The sequence below is a fragment of the Pezoporus occidentalis genome, unplaced genomic scaffold (assembly GCF_034315485.1).
Source record: "Pezoporus occidentalis ecotype Australia unplaced genomic scaffold, CSIRO_AGI_Poc_V1 ctg7, whole genome shotgun sequence".
Lineage (NCBI taxonomy): Eukaryota > Metazoa > Chordata > Aves > Psittaciformes > Psittacidae > Pezoporus > Pezoporus occidentalis.
This window is the reverse complement of record NW_026916052.1, coordinates 1449988-1466944: the sequence shown is the minus strand read 5'-3', so window position 1 is coordinate 1466944 and position 16957 is coordinate 1449988. Positions and strand designations below refer to the sequence as shown.

Below are 16957 nucleotides of genomic sequence, written 5' to 3'. Positions count from 1 at the left end.
GTATACATGATTTTGCTTTATTTTTAAACTGTGGTAACAAACACAGAATCATGCTGGCAATTACAAGCATGACAGAAGTCCTCAGCCATTTCTCCTTATAATGCTAATTTGAACAGGAAAATTAGATCAACTTCCTCTTGAGGGAGAAGCCAGAAAAGGAAAACAGATGCTAGATATGTGAAATTGGAAATAGAGGAAGTAACTCCATTCTTTGATTCCAGATTTTAATTTTAGGCTTTTGTTTTTCCAGTATAGAGATCCTAGTCCAGTTAAGTCGTATTCACTTGTTGAATCACTATATTCCACCAAAACTATTCCCAGGGCTCTCAGTTCTGCAGTGCCCCACTGTCTCTGGAATATTTATCCTCCACACCCACTAGGGAGACAAAACCAGGGGGAGGCTGTATCCTCCATATGAAAATACTGAGCAGTCTCAGAGGAAGTGTGAGCAGGACAAGGCACTGACCTGGATTTCCCAAGTCACTGCCTAGCAGCTCAACCACTGGGTCACCTTCCCTGTAAAACCTGACTTTGAATTACACTGATCTTCTCTCCTTTTTTGTGTACAGAGTAGGCCAGAGGCTGGAGGACTTCTTAGCTATTCTTCCATTAAACAAAACAAAACCAAACCAACACAGAAGGTATTAAAGGAGATTACCTGTTAGATATTTTACTTTAGCTCGTGCTCGTTCATCTGCATCAAAATACCACACTGTTATTGCGTACCTAGGGAAATGAAAGGAAAAAGAACTCCTGAACTATGAAGAAAAAAAAACAGTGAAACACTTCACATAAAATACAATCTAAAAGAGATGATACTTCTGCAGTCTGACAGAGGAAATACTTCATAAAGCAAAAAGCAAACAGTTGTTTTGGTAGTTTGCGGTTATTTTGTGTGTATATGTGTGTGTGCACATTTCCCATCAGTAGGTACTGCCTAAAGAGTCATCAGAAGGGTGACACTGATGGTGTAAAGTTTATGCTTCTTTTTCCTGGTGTGTTGCTATTATGGCTCTTGCCCAGAAGCTGTGATGTAGTCTCTGTCCCCATCACCTTGTCCTCTGACCTCATCTTTCACTCTACTTGCCCAAGTCCATCACTGATACACACTACAACAACCTATTCTTTTCTTTTCCCACATTTGACATAAAGGAACAGTAACTACCCCTTCTTACACAGCTCCTCTGATTTTTCTACTGCCCGTAGAGGATTTAAATGTGAAATGCCAGCTAGGGAGGAAAAAAACTTTAAGGAGCTTTAGTAAATTGCATCTCACCCTCTGAATCTGCTCAGAGCACAAAGGGGGAGGGGAGAGCAGTACAGCCTCTTGAAAGGCTGCAAGAGGACGTGCAGCTTCAAGTTACTTCTTGCAAAGGTACCCGCGTTATTTCACAGTTCCAGTGTTCCGTGCTCTGGCCACCCAAACATGTTGCAACTTGGGCAACAGGAAGTCTGGATCAACAACTCCAATGATTTACCTATTAATGCTACCTGGAACCCCCACTCACTGCCCACAGGTGGGGGCACTGAATGCAGGTACCTTTAGCATCATGACTGCCCTACAATGAGGGACAAAAGAGGTATCAAGCTCCACCTGTGACTCAGACTGGGAGCAACTCCTCTAATACTCCAGAGAAAGAAAAGATTCCAGTAACAATGGTCGTTTCTGCCCCACAGCCCTCTTCCAATTCCCAAACTAGAATGTGGTGGCTTGGTTTGTAAATGATTAGGGACAGAAAGCTGAAGTACCTACTCAATCTTCCACTAACACAATAAGGTGCTAAGGACAAAGGGAAGGGAGTGTAAAGCCATTACAGAGAAATGGTGAAGACAACACCCCTTGGCTAAGGTGGGGTCTGCTTATGGCTCTGTGTGCTCCTACTCAGTTCTGCCAAGTACACACATAGAAACTTCTGGTGCTTCCAGTCCTCCCTCCTACCCACCCTACAGGATGTTTTCTCCAAAATACAAGATCAGACACCAGTACAAACTCAGCAGCACGACAGACACCTAACCAATCAGTAGAAATAAACCCCTTCTTGTCATACTGCAACTTGAACTGTACATGGGAAGACCTGGGAGCAGGTCATAGTTCATAGTGTCACTCGTTTCTCATTAGAATTTGCTCATTTCTCAATGGAAAAAACATCATGCAATATAGAGAGAGTTAATTAGTCTTACCTTGTAGCATATGCTGGCTGTACTTCATGAGGGTTGCGGCGATCAGACCAGAAGAATAGCAGTCTATCGAATTTGGGTTCAATATCAGCGAATTGGGCTTTACCTTCTGGGAATATCCGGAGGATGCCTCCACTTACCTAGAAATTAAATATTTAAAACCAGTGCTCTAAGGCAACGCTTCACTGGATGTTCAGGTACCGAGTATCACATTTGAAAATATTTCGGACACTTGGAACTGAAATGAAAACCTTTATCAGATGCTACAGAAATTATGCATCTACAGCTTTTCTGTCAACACATTTAATTTAGCAAAATCTTGTACACGTTTTTAACTGAGTAATTTCAGAATGCTTGAAAATATTAAACCTCTATTCATGTTTAAGCAAAAGTTGTGGGTTTTGACTGCTTGGGATTTAGCTCTCACAGTTATGGTGAAAATGCAGTTTTCTTGACTTTTATGCTCTATTACACATTCTTTTTCCCATGGAAAAAAACCAACCCATAAATCAACTAAAAATGCCTCAAAGCTGCACTTTAAGATGTTCAGTCCAAACAGTCCACTTATATGTGAAGACGCCACTGTGGCAAAAAAGTCTAGTAATTTATTCTCTAATTGCAGGATCAAATTTGACATTTCAAAAAGCAAGTCATAAACAGAAAGCGCCAAGTTCATCCATCTCTGTCTCAGCTTTCTCATCTACCAGTTTTATGCGAGTGTTATCAGCCTCACTGTCCCATCCAGCTCTTACAAGAAAGGGACAGCACTCAAGAGAAAAAAAAAACGGGGGAAGAAAACTTCTCAGCTGCAGCCTGTGTTACTGTGTTATCCATATCTGGTGCAATCAATTGACAGAAACGGACTGTTTACGTGCTCTTCCACATGTTACACTTTCCAAGCACGACACAAGTATCAGAAGATTTATCTTTTTTCATATACAGTGAGAATAAACTTCTCCACAGCTAACTGCACAGCCATCAAGGAATAAACAAAGCCATCTTTGCATTACTCATGCTTTTAACACAGCCATTTAGCTACATCCATTCTTTCAATCCACCTAATTCCACTGACTGGCTAGGAAAATCCGTATTAAAAAGCTACGTTACCATGGTCACTACATTTATGGAGAGTTTCGAGTAAATTCTTAGACCACTTTAACTAAATCCTTATCTATTCTACACCCTGTGTCTACAACGGTACAAAGACTTGTGCTGCTTTAAACTATACTGATATAGCATTAACCACAACACTTGGCACAGAAACAAGGCCATGAACAAAGACCTGTGGCAAAGGTGCATTAGCAAGCATGTTAAAAAAAAAAAGTTATAGAAAGTAATTACTGCATACCTTGGCATCCCAGTCTTTATTAAGATAATATATACATGTAACACATCTTCCATCTCCATTTGGATTATCAACATGGCGCACGTATCCTGTTCCATTGCCTGGATAACAAGCCACCATAGCCTAGAGTCAAAGAATCAAACATGGTAATTAGTTTTACCTGTGTGAAGGAAGAAGTCTGTATTTTATCTGTATAAATTCATAAGTAGTTCATACACAAGCAACAGAAAAATTAAGTTACAAATAATGGGAAAGAATTCTTTTATCTGTCCTTTCTTTCTAGTTAAAAAACCGGTTTTGAACAGAGATGTCTACAACAAAGGCACGAAACACACAGAGAGGAACACTGTTAATTAAGGTATGGAAGGTGGGGCTGCTCCATGTTGTGGTTAATCCTTCAGACTTCCCTCCCTTGAATGAAACACAAGAGAGGAAAAACGTCTTGTGTATAATAAAGCAGTACGTGCTTCTCCTTGTGATAAGAATACCTATTTTCCAGACTCAAGTTCAGAGACAGCTATCCTTTTGTCTTACACACCACCCCCCTCATCCCTCCCCTCCGTGTTTCCAATGTAAAGAATTTCTCCTCTTCAAAAAGTAGCAAACTATTTTTAGGAGACTTTTTAGACAGGACCATTAGCCCATCTTACCAATCACTCCAATTACATTCTTAGGCTTGTGTTTTGTCCTGTACATAGGAGGCCTTTGAACCTTTGTTGAAACAAGCCTACATGTACAACAAAAACATCCTTTTTAGTCAAGAAGTGAGAAATTGAAAACAGACACCGAACAGTAATCTGCAATAACCTTCTGACATCAAACGATTCCCAGTACAGTAATACATTTAACTTCCCATGCTGCACTTAGCCCAGCTGACTTGAAAGACCTCTAGAAGGTGATTTGGTTTCTGAGTCTTCAGACATGCGGATGTGCGTGTGACACAAACCGGCCATGCTAACGGGTGGCCTGATGAGCTTGATTAGCTATTAATTCACATGGCCTGTTTGTTGTATGGCAGATCCCCGTATCTTTATGCATTTGCTGGAAATAGGAATCATTTCAGCTTTTTGAAAGAGATCAAAGTTTTCCAGGTCAAGTCATCCACTGCCACCGCAGTGCTCAGATGAGTGCAGCAACAACAGCCTTTTAAACACAACCATTCCTGTCTCAGTTTAGCCCTGGACCTCTGGATTGCAAACTCTTTCACCTCTCAAGTAAAATATAAAAAATAAACAAACAACCCCCTCAAATAAATACACAGAAATATTATTTATTCAAAAATATTTTTCCCAATATAGTGTGTACTGTGAAAATATAACCCATCAGTTTAAAAGTATCTCAGATCAACTGTTTCAGTTCACTTTTTGCTTTCTATTGGTAATTTTAAGTTTACCCCCTCTAAATGCTAACAAATGAAGCTTTCCACAGTTTGCATTACTTGGAAGAAACTGTGCTTTGAGCAGGGTGGGGAATAGTTTAAAGTACCTGCAGTTCAATCAGCAAAATATTTGTATGTTGCCTACAAGCAGAGTGGATTTTGCTATAGCAGCGAACAGTTTAAAATCTCTATTTCCACATACTCTATTAAGAGAAGAAGCAATTTTTTGGTAAATCCTAGGCAGAAATCAGAATGTATTACCTGCCAAATAATAGCACTATGATTATTAAAAAAAAAAATCTAAAAATCAAGCCAATCTTCATTTACACAAAATATAAACAAGTACACTGAATGGAAAGTACTCAAAACTATAAAATTCAAATATACTTGCAATTTGGAGATTAGGTACTTCTCAATCTCTTTACTGTAATCGTAGCATAGTCATCATTATAGGTCTCACATTATGCAAACATATTACATGTATCAAGTTATGTGACCTAATATTTGGCAAAGTCATTACTTATCAGTTTTGCTGCAGGAAGATAAACCCACAAAAATCAAAACAGTGAGTTAAAGATACCAAATAATGTAATACGGGTTCTGTAATTTCCTTTCTTATAGAGAAAAAAGGAACAAAAGCAAAGCTGGGCTGGAAGAGGAAGGTATTTGGTTTCCATTGAAAAACCAACCCTCTTGAAAAAAGTCCCATACACCACATAAACCCTATCAAGCTCTCATGGAGCAAGGATAGTGCTGAAAGCAGATCCAGGTCCAATCTTGTAACAGCATTCCTAATGACTGGAAAGTTTTAATGAAAGGGATTTTGATGAGAAGTATCACATAAATTAAACCCTGACATTAACTGTTGCTCAACTTCTGCATGAACCAGGTACTAAAACTCATTCAGATTGAGGAAAACATTGAGACCAAGTAGCTAGAGCAACGGAAATTCTCACTGAAATCACAAGGAGTTAGCGCCAGATATGAAAGATCTGCCACTGAGCTAAACAAAACGTGTTCGAAGTTTATGGCAGCTCCCAGGTCTCTCTGGCTAACACAGGACTGCTGGGTTGGGGTTTTGTTTTTTTTCTCCCCCAAGGGCACACTTGTTTGTCGCTCAAAAAATAATTTTGCAGTTAGAGATGCATAAATTTGCATCCTATTGCTAGAGTTTCATTTATAAGGTACTGAAATGGGTATTTGCTGTCTTTGCTGAAAGGAAAATCAAGAAAAGAATCCTTAACATCAACACTGCTACAGAGAAAGAGCATCAGCACCATTTTTTGGAAGGTCTGGGGAAATACCAGTTATCATCAATTTCATATAAAAAGCACCCATACTCAATGTCAGAAGCATTTCATACAATCATTTGAATCTGAAATACTGTCAATGTTTTAAAAAAGCCCTTGTTTTTGACTTTAGACTTGACTGAAACTTCTGCTATCATCTACTGCAAGAGAAGAGAAACAGTTCTGCTGCGATAACTTATCTAATATATATTTGTTATAACAGTAAGAATGACTCAGCCTTTAGCTCCAAATTGGAAAGCAAACAAACTTGCAAAGTGGCTGGTGTAGCATAATATACATTGCTTTTGCCAGTCAGTGTGACCATTCCCTTTTGCGGGTTGAAGTATGATAAGGAAAATCATAATTTACAGGACCTGGGAAATATATTGCTTTGTTAAAGAACATGAAGTCAGTTTGTGTCAAACTGTCATGTACTGTGAGATTACCAACATGGAAAGGACAAAAAAGTAGCTCGGGTATGAAGTCATATACTTTTGTTACCGCTGTTTTAACATTTTACAGGACGAGTAAGCAAGCAAATACATGTATGCAAACAGCGAAAAATCTGAGGGTTGCTGCTTTTTTGGGGTTTGCTTAAACACTGTTAATGGCAGTGGAGAGAACTAGGCATTTGAGACCAGAATGTTCAAGATTCCTTAATATTTTAGACCATGAACGATAAAGTTGTTAGCTCTCCAAAACAAAGAGCTACCTGTCTCATCAGTTCTGCCATAAAAGTAACTGCTGAATTGAACTCAATGCATAACTTGCATTTTCGTAAGAGATAAGGAGCTCTCCCTTTTTATGCTTCCTGGGCATTACAATTTTTAAGTATTGAGTAATCTTTAAATTTCTGCAAAGAATATATTTAAGTCACATACTGGATTTGTTCACCCAAGAGAAGCTGGCGGTGGGAGAGCCGGCAAGCACAGCAGCTACACCAGCCTCAGTGACAAGTACAGCAGCATTGTTTGAGAGTTCTGCAGGTTTTGAATGGCCTTTGGGTATCCTTGGGACCTGCCTGCTGGTTGTGATGGGGATCAGCATGTTGGCACACATACAGAGTGTGTTTTACCCACCACCATTTTGTCTGATCTCAAAAGTTAAGCAGAATCAGGTTTGGGTCTTGTCTGGGGTTAGACAACAATATAGGGGGACCAAGAGATTTTCTCCAAGGCTGGACAGTCATGAGTGGCAGGGCATGTGGGACAGTATGGGCAAGTATCTAGTCCACTGGGCCCCTCCAGTGCTTTGGAAGCATCGGAGATGGAAGGCAGCTGTATGGAGTCCCCAGCAACAAGCTGCAGAAACTGCTTAAGGCGACAGTGAATTATTTTGAGCCTGGTGGGCCCATGGCACTTCAGGCCATCAGAGCAGAGATGCAACATAGAGATGGACTCAGGATCAAGGGGTGGACTTAGCAATGGACACTATTGCCCAGGTTATTCACGAGTGTGAACACTGCACAGTCTCTCCTGCTCTGGAAGACTGTTACAAGAGATGGAGCCTGACATCATGGACCAGATGGACACAGCAGCTTTATAGGGACTGGTCCGTGCACTAAGATAAGAGTGCACCGATATAAGAGTGATGGTATATTGAACATGTGGGAACTGAGCATGACGTGAATGGTATGGAATAAGGGGTGGATAATGTCCTGGGTTCAGCAGTAGCAGTCATTTTTCCCCTTCTTGGTAGCTGGTGCAGTGCAGTGTTTTGACTTGCGGCCTGGGAACAGAGCTGATAGTAATGTTTTGGTTTGGCCAAGGACTTTGTGAGCCTCATGCTCTGCCAGGGAGGAGGGGAAGCCGGGAGGAAGCAGAGACAGGACACCTGACCCAAACTGACCAAAGAGGTATTTCATACCACAGCACGCCATGCCCAGGAGGTAACTGGGAGTTAGCTGGAAGGGCTGGGGCACTGCGGGGTTGGAGGAGGTATCGGTCGGAGCTTGGTCGGGCTTGGGGGGCGAGTGATCGGTCAGCTGGTGCTGAGGTGTTGTATTCTCTTCCCTTGTTATTTCCTGTATCATTATTATCACTGGTGGTAGCAGTAGTGATTTGTGTTATACCTTAGTTACTAAACTGTTCTTATCTCAACCCGTGGGAGTTGCATTCTTTTTGATTCTCCTCTCTGTCCCTCCGGGAGCGGGGAGGGGGAGAGCCCCGGTGCGGGGGGGGGGACGGACCTCGATTGTTGTCAGCTCGGCACCACTCACTGGGAGTGAGCGAACGAATTACCTGACTGTGTTTAAACCACGACAACCCACTGGACTCCTCTGCAAACACTCTTAATATTAACCTTCTTTAACCCAAGAAGATTCTCTTTTTTGTCCGAGTACTCATGCCTAGTACATGAGCGCTGTCCTAAGATACCCTCTGGAATTCATGAGTAATCAAGAAAGCATGAAAGAGCTCTCCCCACTCTGCAATCCGCCCAATCCTATCAAATCCAAGTATTCACACACTTAAGAAGCTGCTGATTGCTCTTTCACATACAGACCTTCTACTTGCAAATGTTTAACTCTAGAAAATTAACTTTAGGCCATCAGCCCAAATGAGTACATTAAGTTATTAAGAGAACAACTAATTGAAACCAGTTTTTTTGCTAAACATCAGCATCCTTAGTATGTCAGCTGTAACTCTAATTTACCATTAAATGCACAAAGGTAACATCAGAGGGAACAATCCGCTCACATACAATTTTGTTTACTATGTAAAGAGGCATCAGCTAAGACATCAACCGTGGGAGATGCAACACATCATGATTTCATGTGGGAGTAGCCTCAACCAGAGAAGTCTGACAGCCTCACCTACATATACATGTAAAGAAGGAAGACTTGCAGGTAAAGAGATGGAAGCTTTTCTCTCTCTATCCATTCCTCTCACAGCTGGACACCTGCAAGTCTAGGTATTGTTCCTTAAAAACAGGGAAGCAATAATAGCAAGCTCTCAGGAAAGAGGGGAAAACACCAGTTATATGACAATGTAAAATTCCTCAAAGGGGAAAAAAAATCCCAAATCCCAAACAAAATGGAGAGAGGACATGTATTTTGTCATAATAATTTATTAATGTAAAATAACTATTGTTTAGCTCAGATTAAAGAAAGCTGCATCAGTCAAGGAGATGTCAGTTTTGCTGTTTGCTGAAGGAACTGCAAATCTCAGTGAGCAAAACAAGATGTCTAAATGCAAGACCAATGACTTCCTACCAAAATTTATCAGATGCTCTCACAAAGACTTCACTGGAAATCCTTGGTATGGGTCATCTAACAGGCTATTCAAAGAACAAAAAAAAAAAAACCCACAAAAAACCCACACACCACTGGAATGAAGAACCAAATAAAACAAAAAGAAAATTCTGACCTGTCCCTGTTTGCTCCATCTGTGATGTATTTCTAGTTCAAGAATTCATTCATCTGGGACAAACAACAGTCCTGACAAAATACACTGCAGCTTAAGGATGTAACAGTCTAAGATTTTCACAAGGTGTACAAAACAACAGTCAAATTGAAGGAAGGTGGTATTGGTACTACCTTGTGCGAGGAGCACCAAGATTACCGATTTAAACATGCTAATGTGGTACAACGTGACTTGAATTCTTAACTTTGCTCCTGTAAATTCTTCAGAGACAGACACTTGCAACAGAAAGAAAGTATCAATGGGGAGAAATTCCTGTCAGGCTTACCCAAAACAGAGAAAGCTGAAAGGGGTAAAATAAACTTTTTGGGACACAGCTAATCCAAGTATTTCCACACTAGCTTTCATCTGAGTAAAACCTTATGCCAATATCCTCCACAATCCAGTAAGCAAGTCTGGAGAACTATGTTTTCACACACAAGTCAACACTGTGACACTAGAAAAGCTGGAGAGAATTATCATCCGCTGCAAAGATTCCCTCATTAAAAATCCATGCCTTGCAATCATCGTCAACTGGAGAATCTGCAAGAGGAAAGCAAACTACTACAGATGGGCTTATAAATTAAACAACGCAGTAGTTAACAAGTCTCCAAGAGAGAATGGAAATTGTAAATTTGAGTTAGAAGCTAACATAAAGAAGAGAGTGACATATTGCAGCAGCTTTGAAAAATTATCTTAAGCCCTCTCTCCTAAGTCACCGCTACAGCCACTCAATTTGTCCACTAGGCAAGGCAGTTACGAGGTATTATTTTCTGCTGCATCTTTTTCTGTAGCCATGGTAAACAGCTAGGTGCAGAGCAAAAAAAAAAAAAAACAAAAACAGAAACAAAACAGAAAAAAAAACAAACAGAAAAACAAACAAAAGAAAAGCCCCCAAACCACCACCACCACCACCAAGAAAAAAACCCAAAACCAACCAACCAACCAACCAAAAACCCAGAACAAAAACCCCTCATTACTTCACATACCAGCTATCTGGCTTATCTGCTGGCAAGCACAAGCTGCTCTTCTAGGAAAAAACAACTGGAGGCAAGGACAAGTATAAGTCACCCCTCTCTTGTGGCTGCTGAAGGTAGCAACAGAAGTTCTAATAGAAACACAGGCTTGGAAAAGCTGCCAGCTCTTGAGCTGGCAAAGGGAAGACAAACTGAACTGTGAATAGAGATGAAAAATTAACTCAGGAAGGGAGAGAGGAAAAACTGAGAGATGACATAGCTGCTTACACTATAAATAGAAACAGCACACAGCTATGTACATGGATTGTATCTTCCACAACCTTCTAGGGAGTTCAGAAACTAAGAACCTGACCTATCTCACTCCTTCCCAGCCTTTCGGTGCAATGGCCAATGCAAGATTTCTGCTTGCTTTGATAGAACATTTCACATGCTTACAAAATCAAGCAACATAACGTTCCATCAAATGTTTGGTGCAACAGATTAATATTTCTACTACATTGCTTACTTCTAACTTGCCAATCAGCTTTGTCAACATAGCAGGCTCAGCAGCAGGTTAACTTCAAATTAGGTCATGACTTTACCCTTGTGTTCAGTTTCACATGGCATGTCCCTACTTACAACATTCCCTTCACAAATCCTAATAACTATCACAAATTGGAAAACAGAAACTTTCACGTTATTTCAGTGGCTGTGGTGAGCCCAACATTCCAGGGCTACAAGATCCACACAGAATTTGGATCCAAACTCCCCCTTTACTGTTCAATTTTAACTGTGCTCAACAGCAACATCACACAAAGCTGATTTCCAAGTATTGTTCCTTTCATTCATGCATGCACATAGGCTCTAAAAAATGTTCATGAGCTCTTGAATTGCTGAAGAAATATGCATATGGACTTGGATAATTCATTAGTCCTTCCAAATGGCACAAGGAAAAACTCAGAACTCCAAATGCTCAAGTCCGATATTCAGAAAATGACTAAATGTGAGATGCACTCACACTTTGATAAATATATCTAATAAATAAAAAACTTACATAGAATAGAGAAGTTCCCATGAAACTATCAAGTAGGAGCCATTAACCAACGGGAGATCGTGGCAATTCTCAGAGCAGGGACAAAAGGCACGTCTCCTGCACAGAGGCTAAGGAAACCAGGGCAATCAGAGAAACACAACAGGTGACCTGGTTTCAGTGACTGAAACCAGAATTATAGACAGACATAACAGGAAGACCTAAAAGCACACTTCCTAATTCCCACCTTAAGTCCTGCAGCTCCCACTGCTACTAAACTGAGATAGCAGCACTTAAACATTAATGAGGTTCTCCCTGCTCTCCTGTATCTGAGCTTGTAAAGTTACAAGACTCAAATCTCCAAAGGCAAAGAGATCACCAAGTCAGCTTACAAGCTACAGGGGGGGAAAAATGAAGATTGTTTCTTCTTTAATAGTTAACACACCCACATTTTCCAGGCTGCTAGCCAAACTAGGTACAACAAGCTTATTCTCAAAATTGTACCAGCTTAAAGGTGCTGGTTTAAAACTGAATCAATGAAACCAGTGCAAACACCCAAAGGCCTTCAATCTTATGAATGCCTAGCTTCCATTAACATAACTGCTTATTATGAAAATAAATCTGGGTTCAAATCTAAAAAAAAGTATAGAGAGCTGTGCATTGACTTAAATAGGATATTAAGAAAAGGTAAAGTTTATCTAACGCATCTCTGAATATAAGCAATGTCTTCTACGCCTAAACCACCCGCATTCCCCCAACAAAAAAGTATGAGCACATCCAAGCTATGTTAGTGTTTCAAAGCACTAATAGCTCCCCCTAAGGTTCAATATGACATTTTCTGATGGTTTCAATATCAAAGCCTACTACAAACTTAAAAAAAAAGTCAATAACCTAGAACAGAAAAAAAAAAACAAACCCAGAGAGATATCTAATAGAGGCTTCCCGAAGAAGGCAGATGAAAAGCACTATCACCAGGGGCAGAAAGTTCTCTCTCTCAAAAGCCTAGGAGCAAATACAACACTTGATTTCACAGCTGAGAAGGATTTAAAGCATACTTTGTGTCAGCCTAAATCTGTCTAAATTACGATGAAGTTGACTAATACATTTCAGATTCAAACAACTGTTGAATAAAGAAAAATGTGTTTGCAGAATTGGCTGGCCTCCATGGATAACTCCCTGCTCCCTCCAAGAGGAGCAGACTGGTGACTCAGTGTTTTGGCACTGTACAAGAATTTGACAGAGAAGTAAGTCAATCAACACAAATTTTAAGAGTCTGTTTTTAATTTAACACCATAAATGCTTTGAAATGAATAATACTACTTAGAAAATAAGTACTTTCAAACTTTCTTTTCCCCTGAGTTGGTGCAGAACGTTCTGCTCTCGCATGAGACTACTCAACTTACTAGGTTCATCACTAACCATTCGGAAAGAAAACAGAGAAGAAATGTCTTTAAGAACTAAAAATAACAAAACACTAAACCAAATTACAACAGTGCACTAATATAGTAAGAAGTCTCATTCAGCAATATCACTTAAAATACATTCTAACAGTAGTTTGTGCACACCAGATTTCCAGAGCCAACCACATGACATTAACAGGCACACTGACGGATTATACATGAACAGTGGATTTGTTTAATTGTGCAAGATCTACTGGATAAACTGAACTCGCATTACACTAAATATAAAGCACGCACACCAGCCCAAACTCCACAGCTGGAGACTTCTTATTATTCTCAACACCAGAAGCTAAGGAGGAAGGAAGCTTAAGTATTACAGGTGGGCAAGGGGGTGACTGGTTTTTGGTTTATTTTTAAACAAAAACCTCACTGTAATATCTATGAATGGCTGAGAGGTTTGCCATTTAAAAAAAATATCATTCATCATCACTACCATTCTCCCCCCAAAACTATACATACTGAGAAGCCTGGAAATATTCCCTATAGAAGGTAAGAAACTAAGTAAATACTAGGAGATGTGCATGCGTAAAAAGAACTAATTTTAGTTATTTCATTTATTTTTTAAAACTGTAATTTTGCTTCTGTTTTACGGAGCAAAATAACCATGTAACTGAAATGTAGCTTATAAGACAGAGATATTTATACAAACTTGAATTATGTGCAACTGCATAGTAGTAGGATGGCATGTTCAGTACTGTGGTTAGCCAGATATTTGAAGGTACTTGTGTACTGTAGGTATCTTAAGGTTAATGTATCTACATGCACATTTACTGAAGTGCCCAAGTCAAGGTCTCAGATTTTAACCACAGATGGATTTACTGCTCTAAACAGTATGTTGAGGAAAATTACTTTTAAGATATTTTTAATGGTATTTGCAAGGGGGCACACATGGTTCAGCATGCCCACAGCATTCCAAACCTGACACCATACACCACAGCATTCACTCCTACTAGGAGTCCAGACAGTTTTTTGAAAATATTTATGAATTAAAAAAAAAAAACACAAGTAACTATGCACTGAAAGGCTAATAGAGAATGGGCTGCTTTAATTCATATTAACACTACACAGAAGTCTGACTAAGGTTTAAAGCCAAACAGCAACAAACAGCCTGTAGTAACTTTCAAGTCATCTACAATTTAAATCCAAGAAATGCTGACTCTGCCCATGCTGCTTTTGATGGGTTTTCATACAAACTGCCTCCATCCAAGCCCTTCTTTACAATCCCACTATCACATTCTAATAAGGCCTCTCTCTCAGATGGCATAAACAACACTTGGTTTTTTTTTGGTTTTAACCAGATCACCCAGTGTATCCAAGTTCAAACGTAAACAGGCATTATACAAATCTACTGGTGTTGCAGCTGTGCTGGACTCCCACCAGTGCTTGGGGAAAGCCTTGAGGAACAGCAGTGGCCATGCACAGCTAAAGGAGGACTATTAAACCAGCAGGAGCAGGACTGCTGACGTTGGCATGCAAGTCAGGAAAGCGATTCCAAAACCCACCCCTTCTATGAATGTCCCAGCACAACCAGCCACGTTATTTCAGGTTAAAGAGGCATTCAGCTGTGCTGCTTGGTGAAACTCCTGAGGAGGGCGGCTCAGGAATGTGATGTATTTGCTTTAGGAGTACATGGCCATGTGAGCACAAGAAGGATCTGAATGTACCCAACACTAACTCCAGGCAGTGACAAACACCTGAGGAAACTGCCTGTCCTCGCCTAGCTCTACAGATTTAAACTCATGGCAACAAGAAGATCATCTTTAGATTAGGACCTACTGCAGAGAGCAGAGCTCCCTGGTGCTGCTCCAACAAGCCTTTTCCCACTCTCCCCACAGGTCACAACCACTTATGCCCCGAGAGACCAGCGTGATGGAAAAAAAACACAACAGCCTCATGACTTGGGAAAAATAAAGCATGCTGCATTATAAGCTATCAACTGATTAAAGGAACGCCATCTAGTTTGCTCCAAGTCCATTTACACTTGGCATTAGGAAACTGCTACAAAAACAAGCAGTCCAGGCAAAAAACTTACCTACTTTCCTTCTTGCTACTATTTCAATGACAAAAATCATATTTTATATATTCATCAAATTTATTCACCTTTCCTAAAAGGCAAGTAGGCTTCTCCAGAGACGGCCCCTTTTCTGTGAACTACTAAAAAACCTCACTTATGCAATCTGCAAAGGCTCCTGTCAATCAACATTGCTATGACTGTCTGTAACTCACTATCATGGTTAGAAGTAGGATGCTAACCTCAAACTCCAAATTTACCACTAAAAATCAGGAGGCAGAACCCAAACTCCACACAAAGCAATAAGGTAAGACACAAAGCAATAAGGTAAGCAGAAAAAGGCAGAGTGTACAAAATCAGATGGGAACAAGAAGGAAATCTCCCTGAAACAATGTTTCACTGAATTTTTTTACCTCTTTCAAGGCATTCAGAAGAGCACAGAACCAGGACCTCTCTACAGATGCTCAGAGAAAGTTAGAAATCCTAACACCAGCTGAGAGCATGCAGCTACTGATTACATACTCTTAAACCTTCATAAAAGCACTGCATTTAGTGACAAAAGGAAGCACACACCCCACCCAGAAATGATGTATTTCAAGACAGGACACGCACACCTCATTCTCTCATGTTCCTGTAGAAAAATTTTCCTGTATGTCCTCAAAAATCAAGTCAGCAGGAATTTTTCTGGTAAATCAATGGACAGTTAAGGCTTTACAATCTATCATACTCACTGGAGAGAGACCGCAGGGATTAGCAGTAGTAGCATAGATCAGAGGAGTCACGTCAGACTATAAGGAGTGTTCCGCAGGACATATTTATACAACCTTCATGGAGATTTATTTTCCAAAGTTTCATTTTTCAAAGCCTGGTGCCAGCTTTAAGTTGTGACAAAAAAAAGGGGGGAGGGAGGAAATAACAGATGAAAAACTGAACCTGTGCCTTAGTCTGCAAACTCCCTGAAACAACTCAAGGATAGGAACTCATCATCATCTTAACACCAGTGGAAATTACTGATAGACAGATGATGTATAATGAAACAAAAGGAAGACGCAGACACCAAAAGGAATAACAGCACTGACAAAAGTCTGCATTACCAAAAGGCGGAAAATAATGCTGAGTACCATGAGAATGAAGGAACAAGTGGAACAACAATCAATTCTGCAAAATATGAGATTCCAGATTTCTATACAAAAAAATCAATGGCAGGCAATCACCTCAGATTCCAGGGCTGGCAGAAATATATTTTTCAGCCACAGACATATTCTAAAACTAAATTTCTACATCATTACCAAAATAAATGACAGATCTTCTAAAACATGTGCCTACTATTGTATACTAACAGTCGATAATAGTTTCTGAATAGGAGACAGCATATCAGGAAGTTAACTGTGGGCAGTCAACTGATTTACTAACTTCTACTACATACAGTAAATAGCCCTGTATCTTTACACTAAGGATGTTACAGTTTGAGATGCGCAGCTGAAGAGGAAAACCAATTTTGAAGCCAGAGAAAGGCTGAAGAGCAAGGAAAAGGAGGAGCAGGTAAGGACCAGTGGACAGCAGAGGTGCTTGCCAACCATGTGCTGTGATAATGAAGGGAACAAGTTCCACAGCATGGGCTTTAATTGTGACTGCCCTGCTGCTAACCCCATGAAATCAAGCTGCAAGCACTAATGACTAAGATACCCCATCAGGCCTCAGCTATAATTGCTTTTCTGTGTCCTCCAGTCCCTTAATCAACCGCAAGACAAAACATCTCAGACAGCGGAGGCTACTCTCAGCACACAGAACTGCCACTGAAAAGAAAAAAGGCACCGCTCTGTGTACAACACAGTACCATCCTGCTCATATCCACCCACTGGGCACAGAAGGCTCCTCACATCATCTGTCTCCCAGATAAAATGTTCACATG

The 16957-nt window shown here is 40.3% G+C and overlaps 1 protein-coding gene across 2 annotated transcripts in view; it reads right to left on the bottom strand.

The window, feature by feature from the left end:
* EGLN1 (egl-9 family hypoxia inducible factor 1) overlaps positions 1 to 16957 on the bottom strand; it is a 36212-nt gene that overhangs the window by 4207 nt on the left and 15048 nt on the right. Inside the window, exons 2-4 of one of the 2 annotated variants that reach the window (XM_062641776.1) lie at positions 3527 to 3646; positions 2182 to 2318; positions 659 to 726 (exon numbers count right to left, since the gene is read on the bottom strand). In XM_062641776.1, coding sequence (XP_062497760.1) covers positions 659 to 726; positions 2182 to 2318; positions 3527 to 3646 — 325 coding nt within the window. The remainder of the gene's footprint in view (positions 1 to 658; positions 727 to 2181; positions 2319 to 3526; positions 3647 to 16957) is intronic. The other variant, XM_062641778.1, reaches the window with a different exon arrangement.